Raw genomic sequence first — 14,136 nt, 5'->3', positions numbered from 1 at the left:
AAGTGTAAATGATTGCTATCAGATTTTTTTTCTCCCCAAGGATTTTGGAAAGTGGGGGATTCATTGGACACTTGAAGAGCAGGGAGAGTGGAAAAAACAACCGTCACTCCCTCACATTCTTGCCTAAGGCTAGCTCTGGGAAAAGGCAACTAATACTACTTGCCTGGGACTGAGCTCAATGCCACTGGGTGCCTCCTGGCTAAAGAAAGCCTCAGGGAATACTTGCCAGAGGCAGGGAAGAATTTGGTGGGCAAGGAAGGAAGGATGTTGTGGGAATGGGTCTCAGGGGGTAAGGAAAGCCCCAATTTTTTTTAAGGAAAGGATCTATTTTCTCAAGTCTTAATTAAAGAACCACAAACCCTCCTGTATACTTGCATGTAGAAATCAATGCCTAAAGGCTGCTGAGTGCTGGGCAGTCATAGGAAAGGAGCATTTGTTATTATAAGTGTCATTTTCAGTTGCATCTCTCCATGCATGCCCTGTTCTGCATTCTGCCTGGCCTGGACTGGAAAGGCAGAGAGCAATCCATACATGGCAGGCACATTCTGGCTGACAAAAGTGGGCATGTCAGAATGCAGCTGGGTGGGTTGACCAACCAGTGACATTTTTCTTTTTTTTAAAAAAATCAATAACTAGGAAACTCACACTATTTTGGCTTTTCAGCTAAAAGTGATCCATAGGGTAGATCCGACAGAGCAGTATGGTGCAGGGTTTTAGAAGAAGGTTAAAAGGGAAACAAATAAACAATTGTGAGCAAGTTGGAACCTTTTTCTTTACTGCCTGAGACAAAAAAAAAAAGCTGAGGATAGGTGGGGGCAGCGGACACATAATATTGTTGTGGCGACATATCCAACAGCAGCCCAGACTCAATACCATCAAGGCCAACACACTGTCCAGCATTCATCTTTGGGCTGTTCACCACTGGGGGCTTGTCACTCTTGGGATTCCTCTGGGCTTCCCTGACCCGGGTGCATTATGCTGGGGTAGATCATAAACTGTTTTCCAGGAGTTGATAAATGGACTGTAAAGATGTGCACCTGGCAGGCTGGGTGTCAAAACTAGAGCTTGGGCTAGGAGAGGATTTTCTTTTTATTATTATTTTATTAAATTTGGCTCCATTTTCCTCCAGTGCCTTTAAAGTGCTACTTGGGAGAGCTGAACATTTGCAGGCAGTTAAGGCCGGGTCCAGCAGGAAAATTACCTCTGTGGCTGCTGGCCCACGCAGGCTTTGCAGCTGCAGAGACAAAATCCCTCCCCAGGAAGTTGGGTGGATGGGGGCCAAGTGGGGTGAGGCAGAGGGCCTCTGTGTGTAGGGATGGGGTACCTCTAAGGACCAGCAGCAGGATTAACTGATGTCTGGCTCTGCAGGGGTCAAGGACCCCTCAGGTTGGCAGGATTTAGATGGGGAGTCACTGAGCACACATACTCTTGGTGAATCTCTTTCTACTTTCATAGCCTCACTGGGCTACTGGTGTCTTTTCCCAATTAGTAACCCCTCCAAAAAATCCTAATCCCCCCCAAAACAAATAGCCCCTCATAGGATAGGGGGAAAAGCCTGGAGCTTTTTAACCCCATGTCTCCTGTGACTGTTGGGAGGTTAAAAACAAAACAAAATGCCATTGCTGCTTCAGGAACTCTTTCTGCCTTCAGATTCGGTCCTCTTTATCATTCTCTGCAAAGGCAGAGAGAAAAAAAGAAAAACTGACCACCATATTTAGATATCCATATATTTTATATGCACATCCTCTTTTTAGGATGGTTAGGAGGTTAAAAACAAAACAAAATGCCATTGCTGCTTCAGGAACTCTTCTGGTTCATACAAGGAAGCCTCTAAAGAAGTTCTCACGCTTTCACATAAACTTGCAGCTTCCTGGGGGAATGAACTGACCCTGAGACATGAGGAATTCCACTTTCTGAATGTGTTATAGTTCCAGTTGTGTCTGACTCTTCATAACCCACTCTGGGGTTTTCTTGGCAAAGATACTAGGGTGGTTTGCCATTTCCTTCTCCAGCTCATTTCACAGATGAAGAAAGTGAGGCAAATGGGGTTAAGTGACTTGCTCAGTCACACTGCTAGTAAGTATCTGAGGCCAGATTTGAATTCAAGAAAATAAGTGTTCCTGACTTCAGGTGGGGCGATCTCTCCATTGCATCACCCAGCTGCCCATACTATAGCATAAAAAGACCTTTCTCATCTAGGGGTTTCCTAGAGAGACTCCACAGTCCTGGAGATGCTATCTTCTTCTTCCAGAGTTCAAGTTTCACACCTGTATATGGGCAGCTAACTGAGTCCTAGATAGAATGCTAGGATCATAGATTTAGAGCTAGAAGGAACTTTTAGAGGACACTGAATCTGTCTCCCCTTTCCCCCATCAATATACAAATAAGGAAACACAGGCCCCCAAAGTTAAGTAATTTACCCTAGGATCACACAGCTTTGTTGCTGTCTTTCCCCCCAAAAGCAGATGACTCCAAAATTATCAGAATATGCCATAGATGGAGAAATTTGAAAGGTAAGAATGATCATTTCCTGGCTCTACCTTTCACCTTGTTTCTATGGCCCTCAAACTATATTGTGACTTTCATGATTCCCTCCCTGGTACTATAAATGCACCAACCAATGCCCAAGTTGGCATACTTATCATTTACCCAACGACACAAGCACCCAAATGAGAGGTATGAATCCAGAATAGGAAAATGAGCCCTCTAAGGCTGCTGAGGCCCCTCTCCACCCACTGTTCCCAGCTGTGACACATTGCTTCAGGCGCTGTGCCAAGAGCATCCATGTGGAGGAGACCCAACAAGGCCTTGACATGACAAAGTGTCACGGTGGGCCCTTCGGACCCATTATGCTCAATTATGTCTCTCTTCCCAACAGCCTTAATCATTACAAATACCGGGGACCTGATTAAAAAGCCCATCAGTTTCAAGCTCTTCCCATAATTTTGATCGACAACATTAAACGTTAATAGAAAAACATCTTATCTCTAATAAAACAAATGCCGACACAAAGACGGATGGGAAAAACCAGCCATATGGCGCACACTATTTTCAGTGCCTGCCCATGTTCACAGCAGTACATCTTCAGTAGTAAGAGATGACGGTGAGAAGATTGAGGACCTGCATTTAATAAATCAAGCTGTACTGTCATCAAAATACCTACAGTTTGCAACAGGATCAGAGGATTTTCTGAGTCCCAGACTAGGGAATATTTGAGGAGAGAGTTACTTCTAATGTGTTGTTCTGTGGCTTAATTCTTATCATCTCTTGCGCCTTCCATGTGTTCCAATTTTCAATCCCTTTATCCTTCATGTCTTCATGATGCCTGAGCAGCTCTCCTCTGGGATAGCTTTCTCCTCTTCCAGGTCACAGCCTTCGGGGGCTTGTTCTTTCCCCAAACCCAAGGACTCGCTGGAACCAAAGGGATCAGGGCTAGACAAAGGAGACTCTACCTTGGGCATCCCCCTGATGTGAGATGGACCGGTCCCTTTCCTTGGGTCCTCTTGAGAACTCCCTTTTCTGGTCCCTTCTAGTTCTTCAGCTGCCTGTTCCTCTGTCAGTTTAATGATTTCACTTCCAAGCCTGTTTATTTCTTCTTCCTCAGAAGGTAGCTGGGGTAATGAGGGATGAAAGTGCTTGCGTTGGTTCCCGTGCTTGGGCTTGGCTGGGGAATTGTCAGAGAACTGGGCTGCAGCCTCCTCAGGAGCTGTCAATGCCACAGCAACAGAAGAACTTTCATCTCCTTCCTTCTGCTCCCCTGAAAACAGAAATGGGACAGCATCAAAATGTTGGAAGAAAATAAATTATTATTCCCCCATCCCACTTTTAAATTTGTAACTACTGTGTCATTTAAAAAAAAATCTAGTCTCCTGTCATAGGAGAACAAGGATGCCAGGGCATGGAAGATAGGACATAGAAGCTAAGAGGAAGACTGGCATTCAAGGGAGAATACGCTTCAGTGATTAGAGATCTGGAGTTATTAATAGAGAAAGAAAGCATTTGTGCATCTGCCCATAATCCTATTCAGTGTCTTAAGTTATCTCCAGGCTTCCCACTCATTTCTATTAAACTTTTAAATTAAGGACAAAGGTTTCAGGGAGCTAACGCCTAGGGCAAATTTCATCCCAATCTCAAACAGCTGAATCTTGCTGCCATCAAGAGCAATGTAGTCATGGAAATGATCTTAGAAGGGATAGGGGTCAAGAGACCTGGAATTTTTTTCAAGTCTGACCCCCTGGGTGTGTGATGCTGGGCAAGTCTTTTCCCCTCTCTGGTTTTTGGTCTGAAAAATGAGAGTTCAGCTACATTTTTAAAGTCCAGGACCACAAGATCCCAAATTTGTTACTACCTGAATGACTTGGGGCAATTTTTAAAAATTACTCTGGATTTTGGTTTCCTCATCTATAATATGAATTAGTCATACCAAGGTCCCTTCTAGCTTGTAACTGAATTTCTTGCTTTAAACCGGAGGGAGATGATCTGATCCAACATCCTTGTTTTACAGAAGGAGACCAGAGAAATGACACACCTTTCCCAAAGTTATTTCGTTATTAAACAGCTGAGTCAAGATTTGAACCCAGATCTTGGTTATTCTAGTTATAAGTACACACATTACTTTTGTGCAGCAATATAGTATGGGGACAAGAGCAGTGGGAGATTTGGAGTCAGAAAACCTGGCTTGTTGTACCCAGTTTGATAGTGACTTATCAAGGGTTGTTGTTCATCCTTTGTTTTTGAAGAGGACCAATGACATCACAGGATGATGTCTTGACTTATGCATGAATTAAGATTTAAGGGAGACAGAATTGCACAGTCTAGTGACCAAATGAGGTGAAGAGAGCACTAGTCCTGGAGACTTAAGGACTAGGTTTGAATCCCACATCTCATCTATACTATCTGTGTGACCTTGGGCAAGTCACTTGAACACCTTCAGCCTCAGTTTTCTCAACTGTAAAATGAAGGAATTGGAATCAAGTGTTTTAGTGATCTTTCTAGATCTATGGCCTTATGATTTATTTTTTTGAGGAATGGTGGTTAGCTTTCCTGGATCTCAGTTTCCTTTTGTGTAAAATGAGGGAGTAGGTTGGATGGCCTCTTATGTCCCTTCTAATTCTAAATCTATGATCCCCCTGGCTCTTAATTACTACTTTTCTGATGATATCAAGTTATCTCCCTTCCTGGTTCTAAAATTCCATGATTTCCCATTCCATTGGAGCATTCTCTCTTCTTGAATCTCTCATGCTACTATGTTTGATCACTCATATATATTTAATCATTGTCTATTATACCTGCCTATGCCTAATATTCTTGCCTCCCCTCTCCAGAAAATTCCTCCCAACAAAAAAAGATCACCCCCCCCCAAGACAGAAAGTTCCTCAAGGTTAAGAGCCATATTGTTTTTTCTTCTTTGTAAACCTTGACATAAAAAATATTTGTTTAAAGGAAGTATAGCAAACAAACAAAACTAGAATTAAGGCAGATACTCATCAATTGAAAAATGGCTGAATGAATTGCATCTAATAGAATATCACTGTTTCATAAGAAATGATGGGAATAGGGATTAGATAGGGACAGGAGAATTGATTTCATTGATACAGATAGCTCCCAGGTAAGGAAACTCCTTCTAGCAATGTAGGCTGTCAGAGAAAGGACAATATGGGTTCAGTTTGTATTAGAAGCACCATCTGAACCCAGCTTTTCCTGACTCTGAGGCAGGTTATGTATATATTATTTCAGGGCTGATAAAGAATATGACAAAATCAGAGAAACTTTGAAAGAGTTATATGAACTAACACAGAGCAAAAAACAAAACAAGACAGAATAAGGAGAATGATACACAATAAGTGAAACTAACTAAACAAACTAACTAAAGCCTGAAAATTATAATTAAACACCAAGACTAATCTTGTTTCAAGAAGTGCAATGATGAAACAAATCTCCTTCTGGCATGTAAAAAAGTGGTGTATTACAGGTATGGCAGTCAGTGAGTAGAATCAGAACATTGTATGCAGAAGTATTAATATCAGACAATGACCAACTATAAATGACTTAACTATTATCAACAATGCAATAGATACATGATGAAAAAGGCTATCTGCTACCATAGAAGGAACTGATGCTGCTGAATGCAGATCAGAGAATTCCATTTTTCACTTCATTTCCTTCATGACTTTTTTCTTGAATGTGAAATATGTAACTTCTTTCTCAACGTGACAAATATGGAACTATATATATTGCATGGAAGCACTTGTATAACATAGTGTTTGCTTCCTTGTGGAAGGGGAGAAGAGTGAAGGAGGGAGAGAATTTGGATTGCAAAATATCAGAAAATGAATGTTAAAAATTGTTCTGTTTTCAATCTGGGAAAAAATATAACTTCTTAAAGCTCTGTGTGTGTGTGTGTGTGTGTGTGTGTGTGTGTGTGTGTGTGTGTGTGTACCACATAGGAAAAGAACAGTGATTTAGATTTTATGTGTGTCAGATTTGGGAGAAATGGAGATCTCCACATAGTTGTTGCTTTTCATACTTGAAAATGAAAATTTCTCAGTGGTACTGCAGAGAATTAAAGAAAATAGTGACTTTGGGGGAAAGTGAGGGAGTTTGGGTACCATTTGGGCAGCCTCATCTGCAGGAAGTAAATTATGGTACTTTCTGAGGTTAAACTTTTCACTAACGTGAGGTGAATAAACTCCTCCTGGAAATTACTCTTCTGAAATTACTTCTTCCAGGACACTTAATAGTATATCCCAGTGCCCTGGAAAAATTAATTAACCTTACAAGTTAAAGCCTAACCCCTAAACCGTTTACAGTGTGTTTTTACTGTGTGTCAGATTAATCTTCTCTTCTTAATTTACATCTGAGTGAGGGTGGTCTAAATTACACTTAGGCCCTTTGGTCCCTGCTGTTCTTCTGGTGCCATCTTTCCAGACTTGCTTTCCTCTGTACTGAGTAGAATGAATCTCTTTAAAATGGTAAGCCCTTGAGATTGCCATGTGGAGCAATTTTTCTTTCTGGGAAGTGCTGCAGTTCTAAGAGGAGGTCAAAACAAAGTCATTCTTGGGGAATGAGCACCCAGCCCAATCCTATCTTTGGGCCTCAGTGAATATTTAACCTATTGTGATAAAAGCCCATCCTTCCAAATTATGTCCTGCATACATAACCCAGGAGAGAATTCCTGAAACCCTCCAATTGATATCCTCTGAATAAAGGAACAGTCTTGGGGAGAGATGACATACAGAGCAGGGAGGTTTTCCTAAAGACAATTTGAGACCCTTTTCTTTGACATTGTAGAAATCCTCCAAGATGCATTTTCAAATTCTTATCCAAGGTAAGACAAAAGAAAAGGCACTGGAAATTTTACAGTGACTGAGATATTGGAGAGAACAGCAAAATTGTCTGGTAATTCAGGAACTTTGAAAGCTCGGTGCTTCTTAAGTTTGGGGATTTTTCTTTTCTTTCTTTTTTGTTTGAAAAACCACAATTTGTCGCTGCTTTCATGGCGGAGAATTTCTAAGCTGGCCAACAATGGAAAAACACATTATCATTAATAATAGTAATTATTCTGTGCATTACTAGCAATAATGCAGGGAATTACTATCATTAATAATTATTAATAATAATACACATAATACCAATACAACTAATGATGATACAATCAAGTACTATAAAGAAACCGGACCATAGAAAGTGAAAAGGAAAAATGAGACTCACGCTCTAACAATCCCCAAAGCAGAAGCACTCAGCATGCTAGGATCTGGATTGCCCATTCTTTCTAGTGACCAGAAAAGGACGGTTATCCTCTTTTGTTTACTGGTCTTTGTTGGACTTTGTCCCACAAAATAGGCGCGATTTGCTTTTGGTTTCATTTAATCACACACACAACTGTGGCTGAAGCTGACAGAACAGTGTGCTTGTTACCATGACCAGCCACAATGGATGGGCTCTGGAACAATGGGGGCTAATGATGGAGCTTTAGAAGCTCTCATTTAGAATCAGATGATTACTTAAGCTTCCCTTGTGAAAATAATGCCAGGCACTCAGCTTCTACATTTCAGCTTCTGAGGCCCCAAATCAGAGCCTTAGACTGGGGAAGAGCACAAAAAAAGAGAACAGGCAGCTCTTGTCATGGTAGATGGATGTTGCCTACAAAGACATCCATCCATCAGTCACTAAGGATTTGGGAAGCACCTACTAAGCATCAGATGCTATAGTCTAGCATTGAGGACAAGACAGAGGAATGATCAAAGACAATAAATTGGAATAATCCCTGCTCTGAAGTATTAGGAGAGAAAACATGTATACATTTGAAGTATGTACCGAATAAATATATACATAATAAATAGAAAACAAATGCAAGGTAGGTGAGGGAGGGAAGAGTGCTAGCCATTGGAAGGGTTAAGAATAATGTGATGCTTGATCTGTATCTTGAAGAAAAAGAAGCAAATCTATGAGACAAACTGGAGCAGGGAGTGCATCCTAGGCAGAGAGGAATAGTCCAATGAAGAACATGGAGATGGGACACATAGAGGAATACGAGAATCCAATTGAGCTTTTGCTCTTCCAGGAGCCAAATTATAGGGCACATGGGGTAGAGGAATGGGAAGGGACTGTGAGAGCCCAGGCAAAGACCAAATCTGAAATCTCCTGGCTGTTACTTAAGTAGCCTTTCTCTTGGATCCTCAGACAAACATAGGGTCATAGACTTAGAACTGTAAGAGACCTTAGAGGTAGATAGTCCAACCCCCTTATTTTACAGATAAGGAAACTGAGGAAAAAGTAGTTAAATGGATTGGCCATAATCATGATTTCCATTCTCTTCCTCATGATATGTAGGTCACACACACACACACACACACACACACACACACACATTCTTACAAAGCCACACTGAAAAACTTTTGTCTTTTTTAATCTATGTGCAAGGGGTTGGACTAACTCATTCCTGTCATGACTGAGTAAATCGAACTTACAACTCTATCTGGTGTCTCACAAACGGAATGCTTTTGGAACAATTCACTAATCTAAAATTGGGAGACTGAAGATCCAGAGCACTTTTCTCTCTCATCAAGATGCTTGATTCAATTCAATAAATATTTAACTGAGGTCCTATTCTGTGTCCACTAGGTCTACTGTGTTGAGTGTTCTGGGAGCTACAAAAGGGTAAGATCCAGGCCCTACTCTTGAGAATCTTCCAGTTCATTCCTTCACCCATTCACCCATCCATCCATCCAATATTTATTACATACATGTTATGCACAAAATCCTGTGTTATACTGTGTGATGTGGCAGTGAGAAAGTTGGACCTAGAATCAGACAAACAATGTTCGGATCTTTGCTCTCACACTAGTTGTGAGACTATGGAAAAATCACTTAACCATACTGAGACTCAATTTTTTCTTCTATATAATAGGCATAATAACATTTGTCCCTCCAACCACATCCAGTTGTTATGAGCAATGTGCTTTGTAAACTTTATTTACTTTTTATATTTTTAAACCCTTCCATCTTGGAATCAATACTGTGTATTGGTTATAAGGCAGAAGAGTGGTAAGAGCTAGGCAAAGGGGGTTAAGTGATTTGCCCAGGGTCACAAAGCTAGGAAGTATCTGAGGCCAGATTTGAACCTAGGGCCTCCCATCTGTAGAAATGGAATAGGAAATAAGTTGGTCAGAAGTTTGTCTGCTTCTCTCCTTCCAAGTTCTCATCTCATGCACTGAATTCTGTCTTGCCTTCAACCTCAGAGACACCTTCTTAAATTTCTTATCTTAATCAATACCTAATCCATATATTTCCTATTCCATTTCTACACATCTCTAGGTCTGGCTCTCAATCCACTGTGCTGCCCCCTTTTGTAAACTTTAAAGCACTACATGTATTGTTATGATTATTGTTTCCAGAGTAAACAAACAGCTAGGCAGTAAAAGATCAAGGCCATATAAGCAAAATGCTACAGAAATTTAGGAGGGTGATCATTTCTAGCTAGGACAATTAAGGAAGACTTTGTGGAGGAGATAATAGACTGATGGTATTCATGAATGGGAGGATTTCATTAAGTTAAGATGGGGAAGGCATCATTTCTGCTGAAGGAAATTATGTCACTAATTTAAACAGGAAGGTTGGAAGTTACAAAACGTCATCAATTAGATTAAGGCTTGTAATAGGAAAGTGACTTTGAGATTGGTAGGGTGGTACCACTATCAAAAAGAAGCTACTGTGTGGGAATAGTTGGATGTAGAAGAAGAGGCCAAGTGGGATACCCAGATAAAGATATTCAAGAGGTGAGAAATGAAGGGGTACAAGTTAGGAGAGAGATGTGAGACAGAGATATAGACTTAAAAGCATCCAAAATAAGGAGAAGCAAAGGTGTAGGAGCAAATGACACTAAGCAGAAAGCTACGGAGAGAACTTTGGGGAAACATTTAGGGGCAAAAGGACTCAGCAGAAGAAGAGATGGAAGGTTATATCAAAGATGTAAGAAGAGAATCAGTTGACAAGAGGGCTGTCTACTCACTTTGTCCCCCACTCCAACCAACTATAGTCTTGTGTTCCCATTGACTTACACATGTGAAGCCATTAGGTTTTATGAGACAATATATGAACCAAGATGGATGGTATAATCCATGAGTTACAAGAGGAGTTCAGAGAAGATTGAAATCAGTGTGTACTCACCATCTTTAGTATATATTTTGTTTTCTTCTCGCTGATCTAGGAATTTCAGCAGAGGGGATCTTGACCTCTGCATGACTGGAAGAGTGGAATCATTGAAAGTTATGGTGTCCTTGCCTCCTATTATTGAAAAGGAGAGAAACAAATGAAGGATACTAACAAAGCTGATTTTGCATGTAAAACCACATGATCAACTGGCTACTTGGACTTAAAGATGGAAACATAGTATAGTTAACTGACCCCGCAATAAAAGAGAAGTATAGCAAGAACCCAAGCCTGCCAGTCATAAATGTCTAACTCATCATGGAGTTCTATGAAAAGGCAGTGTGGAGTCATGGAAAGAGCGGTGGGCTTTAACTGAGGCAGAAAAGTCCCAAGATTGAATATTGGCTCCATCACTGACTCTATGGGATAATCTGGAAAAGTCATTTAATCTCTGTGAACCTCCTTGTAAAATGGTGGTGATCATATTTGCACCACTTATATCATAGCGTTCCAATGAGAATTAATGAGACAGATATGAAAGCACATAAAAAAAGGCAAATGGAAAGAATACTATTGGATTTAGAGTCAATGCTAAGCTCAGATTCAGACTTTGCCACCTATTAACCTGGAGCAATTCACTTGATTTCTTTGGACCTCAGTTTCCTCATGTACAAAATAGATAATAATGTCAACAAAAATATCTGACATTTACATAGTGTTTTAAGATTTGCAAAGTGTTTTACAATATAACATCTCATTTTAGGCTAAGAACAACCTGATAGACTTGACGATAACTCTTGGAAACTGTGAGCTCTACTATTCATCTGCCAATCACTATTATTGTAATGGCTGATGATCTTCCCACTTCCTATTTATTTAGCTATTCCTGTATTAATCAATTGCAGTCCACATAGAAGCAAACTATTATCTACATCCATCTCCCATTCTTTCATCCTTATCCTCTTCAGCCTAACCTCATGTCTCTCCCACCTTTCTACTGTGCCCCCTGGACCTCCTGTTCCATAGTGACTAAATTCCATTCACCCTAGACCTTTCTTTTCACTCCTTCCACCTAGTAGCCCTCACTGAGATCTGGGTGCATAAAAGTTCTCTGTCACATATAGTTGGGGCCTCTCAGACTTGGTGGGTGCCCAACATGATATGAGTTACCATACTCATGAATTTCAAGATGGAGATGAGGGGGATGCATCTAGAGAACCCAAGTAACACCGTATCCTTGTATGCATAGTCTTGCTGTGTTAGGGGAAAGTAAACCTCTTTTGTTAAATGTTTGGCAACTTTTGAGTACTTTACTTCATTCCAATATTGAACCTGAACTAAGAGGTACTGATATGAGAATCAGGCTTGGAGCACTCAGCCTCTTAAAGCCCATTACCTAGTCCTTCATTCCACCTCAACCACATGTGGAGATGGTCACAGTCTGGAGCTTGCCATTATCCACTTTGTTCTACTTCCTAAATAAGAAATAGTGACATTCTTCTCTTACATCTCTTCTTAAAATTCTACCTCAGTCGTGCTAAAGCCTTCCCCTTCATCAAGATCTCCAGTCCCTCTACTCCTCAGTACTTTCTCAGGCCATTATTCCTTCTCTGACTTTCCATTTCCCCTCTCATTTTCAGTATTATAGCCAGCAATTTCAACATTTTACTGTTCTTTGCCCTTGAATCCCCTAGTCCTTGCCTTATTTGCTGCTCATCTCTTGCCCAAATCCCAGCCCTGAATCCCAGCTCCATTCACTTCCTCAACTCCTGTTTGTATGCTGCCGAATGGAGCTAGCAAAAATCACAATCATGCTGACAGGCTACACTATAAATCAATATTATCCAACTTCACCTCGTCTTCACTATAACAAGACAGTCCTTTTCTTCCTACCTAATCGATTCCCTACATCATTTCATGCAGAAACCATTCTAAAACTTCTTTTCCTCCATTAAGATTCCCATCCCTTTTTTTCCCTCTCTCAATCAAAGATCTTGGTTCTTACTTGAGAAAACTGAGGCCCTTTTAACCTGACCTCCTTCTCTCATTCTCTCGATCCCATAACCCTTTGGACATCATCCCCAACTCTTGCTTCCTTTTCCTTAGACTCTGACAATGAGGAGGCTTTTCTCTTTACCAGGATCAACTCAAAATATGCCCTTGATCCTATCCCTTCCCATCTTCTCCAGAGGATTGCAACCTCAATCATTCTCCCTCTTATCTTCAACCTGTCTCTATCTATTGGCTCCTTTATAGCCTTCAAATGTGCCTCTATGTTCCCCCATCCTTGGTTCTCCTCATTTCGCTCTTCATAATTTATGTAGGTCTTTCCATGTTTTTAAAAAATTAACCTGCTCATCATTTCTTTTGGTATATTTATATTCCATCATAATCATATGCTACAACCCATTTAGCCATTCCCCAATTGATGGACATCCCTTTCATTTCCAGTTCTTTGCCACCACAAAGAGAGCTGCTATAAATATTTTCAAACATATAAGTTATTTTTCTTTTTCCTTGATCATCTTAGGAAACAAATCTAATAATGACATTGCTGGGTCAAATGGTATACATAGTTTTATAACTCTTTGAGCATAATTCCAGATTACTTTCCAAAATGGCTGGATTAGTTCACAGTTCTATCAACAATGTATTAGTGTTCCCATTTTCTATATCCCCCAACATTTGTCATTTTTGTCTTTTATCATTTTAGCCAATCTGAGAAGTATGAAATGTTATCTCAGAGTTGTTTTGATTTGTATTTCTTTAACCAATAATGATTTAGAACTTTTTTTCATATGGCTATACGTAGCTTTGATTTCTTTATCCAAAAACTTTCTTTTATATCTTTTGACCATTTATCAATTGAAGAATGCCTCATATTCTCATAAATTTGAAAAAGAATTCTCTATATATCTTATCTGAGAAACCATCTATAAAAATTGTTCCCCAATTTTCTGCCTTCCTTCTAATCTCGACTACATTAGTTGTATTTGTACAAAACCTTACTAATTTAATCAAAATTATCCATTTTACATCTTGCAATGCTTTCTATCTTCCTTAAAGAAGTGGTTTCAATACCATCTTCTACACAGTCTTTCCCTGTCATCTCAACTAATATCCTTTCTCCTAAACTGCCTAGTATTTAACCATTTTGAATTTATTATGTACATATTTACATGCAAACTGGTCCCCTCCCATTAGCATGCAAATTCATAGAGAAGAAATTATTTATTTATTTTTTTTATATTTGTATGTCCAAAGCCTAGCATAGTCCTGGCACATAGCAGATGCTTAATAAGTGATCATCATTTGATCAAATGAATCAATCAATAATAATATCATCAATCTGGGCATTCCTTCCAATAATGCAGTTTCACCCTGACCATGTCCACTGGTCTGCTTGTGTGAGTCTTGTCCATGTGCTCCCAATAAATTTGCTACTCAATGTGTGATTCTCTTAATTAACTGAATGGATCCCAAAGG

At 40.0% G+C, this 14,136-nt stretch overlaps 1 protein-coding gene across 1 annotated transcript in view; it reads right to left on the bottom strand.

Moving 5' to 3' along the window:
• Positions 1–3,128: 3,128 nt before the first annotated feature.
• Positions 3,129–14,136, bottom strand: part of CCDC149 (coiled-coil domain containing 149) — a 73,612-nt gene continuing 62,604 nt past the window's right edge. Inside the window, exons 10-11 of the mRNA XM_044681756.1 lie at positions 10,669–10,785; positions 3,129–3,757 (exon numbers count right to left, since the gene is read on the bottom strand). Coding sequence (XP_044537691.1) covers positions 3,309–3,757; positions 10,669–10,785 — 566 coding nt within the window. The 3' untranslated portion in view covers positions 3,129–3,308. The remainder of the gene's footprint in view (positions 3,758–10,668; positions 10,786–14,136) is intronic.

This window comes from Gracilinanus agilis, chromosome 6 (assembly GCF_016433145.1).
Source record: "Gracilinanus agilis isolate LMUSP501 chromosome 6, AgileGrace, whole genome shotgun sequence".
Classification (NCBI taxonomy): domain Eukaryota; kingdom Metazoa; phylum Chordata; class Mammalia; order Didelphimorphia; family Didelphidae; genus Gracilinanus; species Gracilinanus agilis.
The sequence above is the reverse complement of the archived record's forward strand: the minus strand, read 5'-3'. Positions and strand labels throughout refer to the sequence as shown.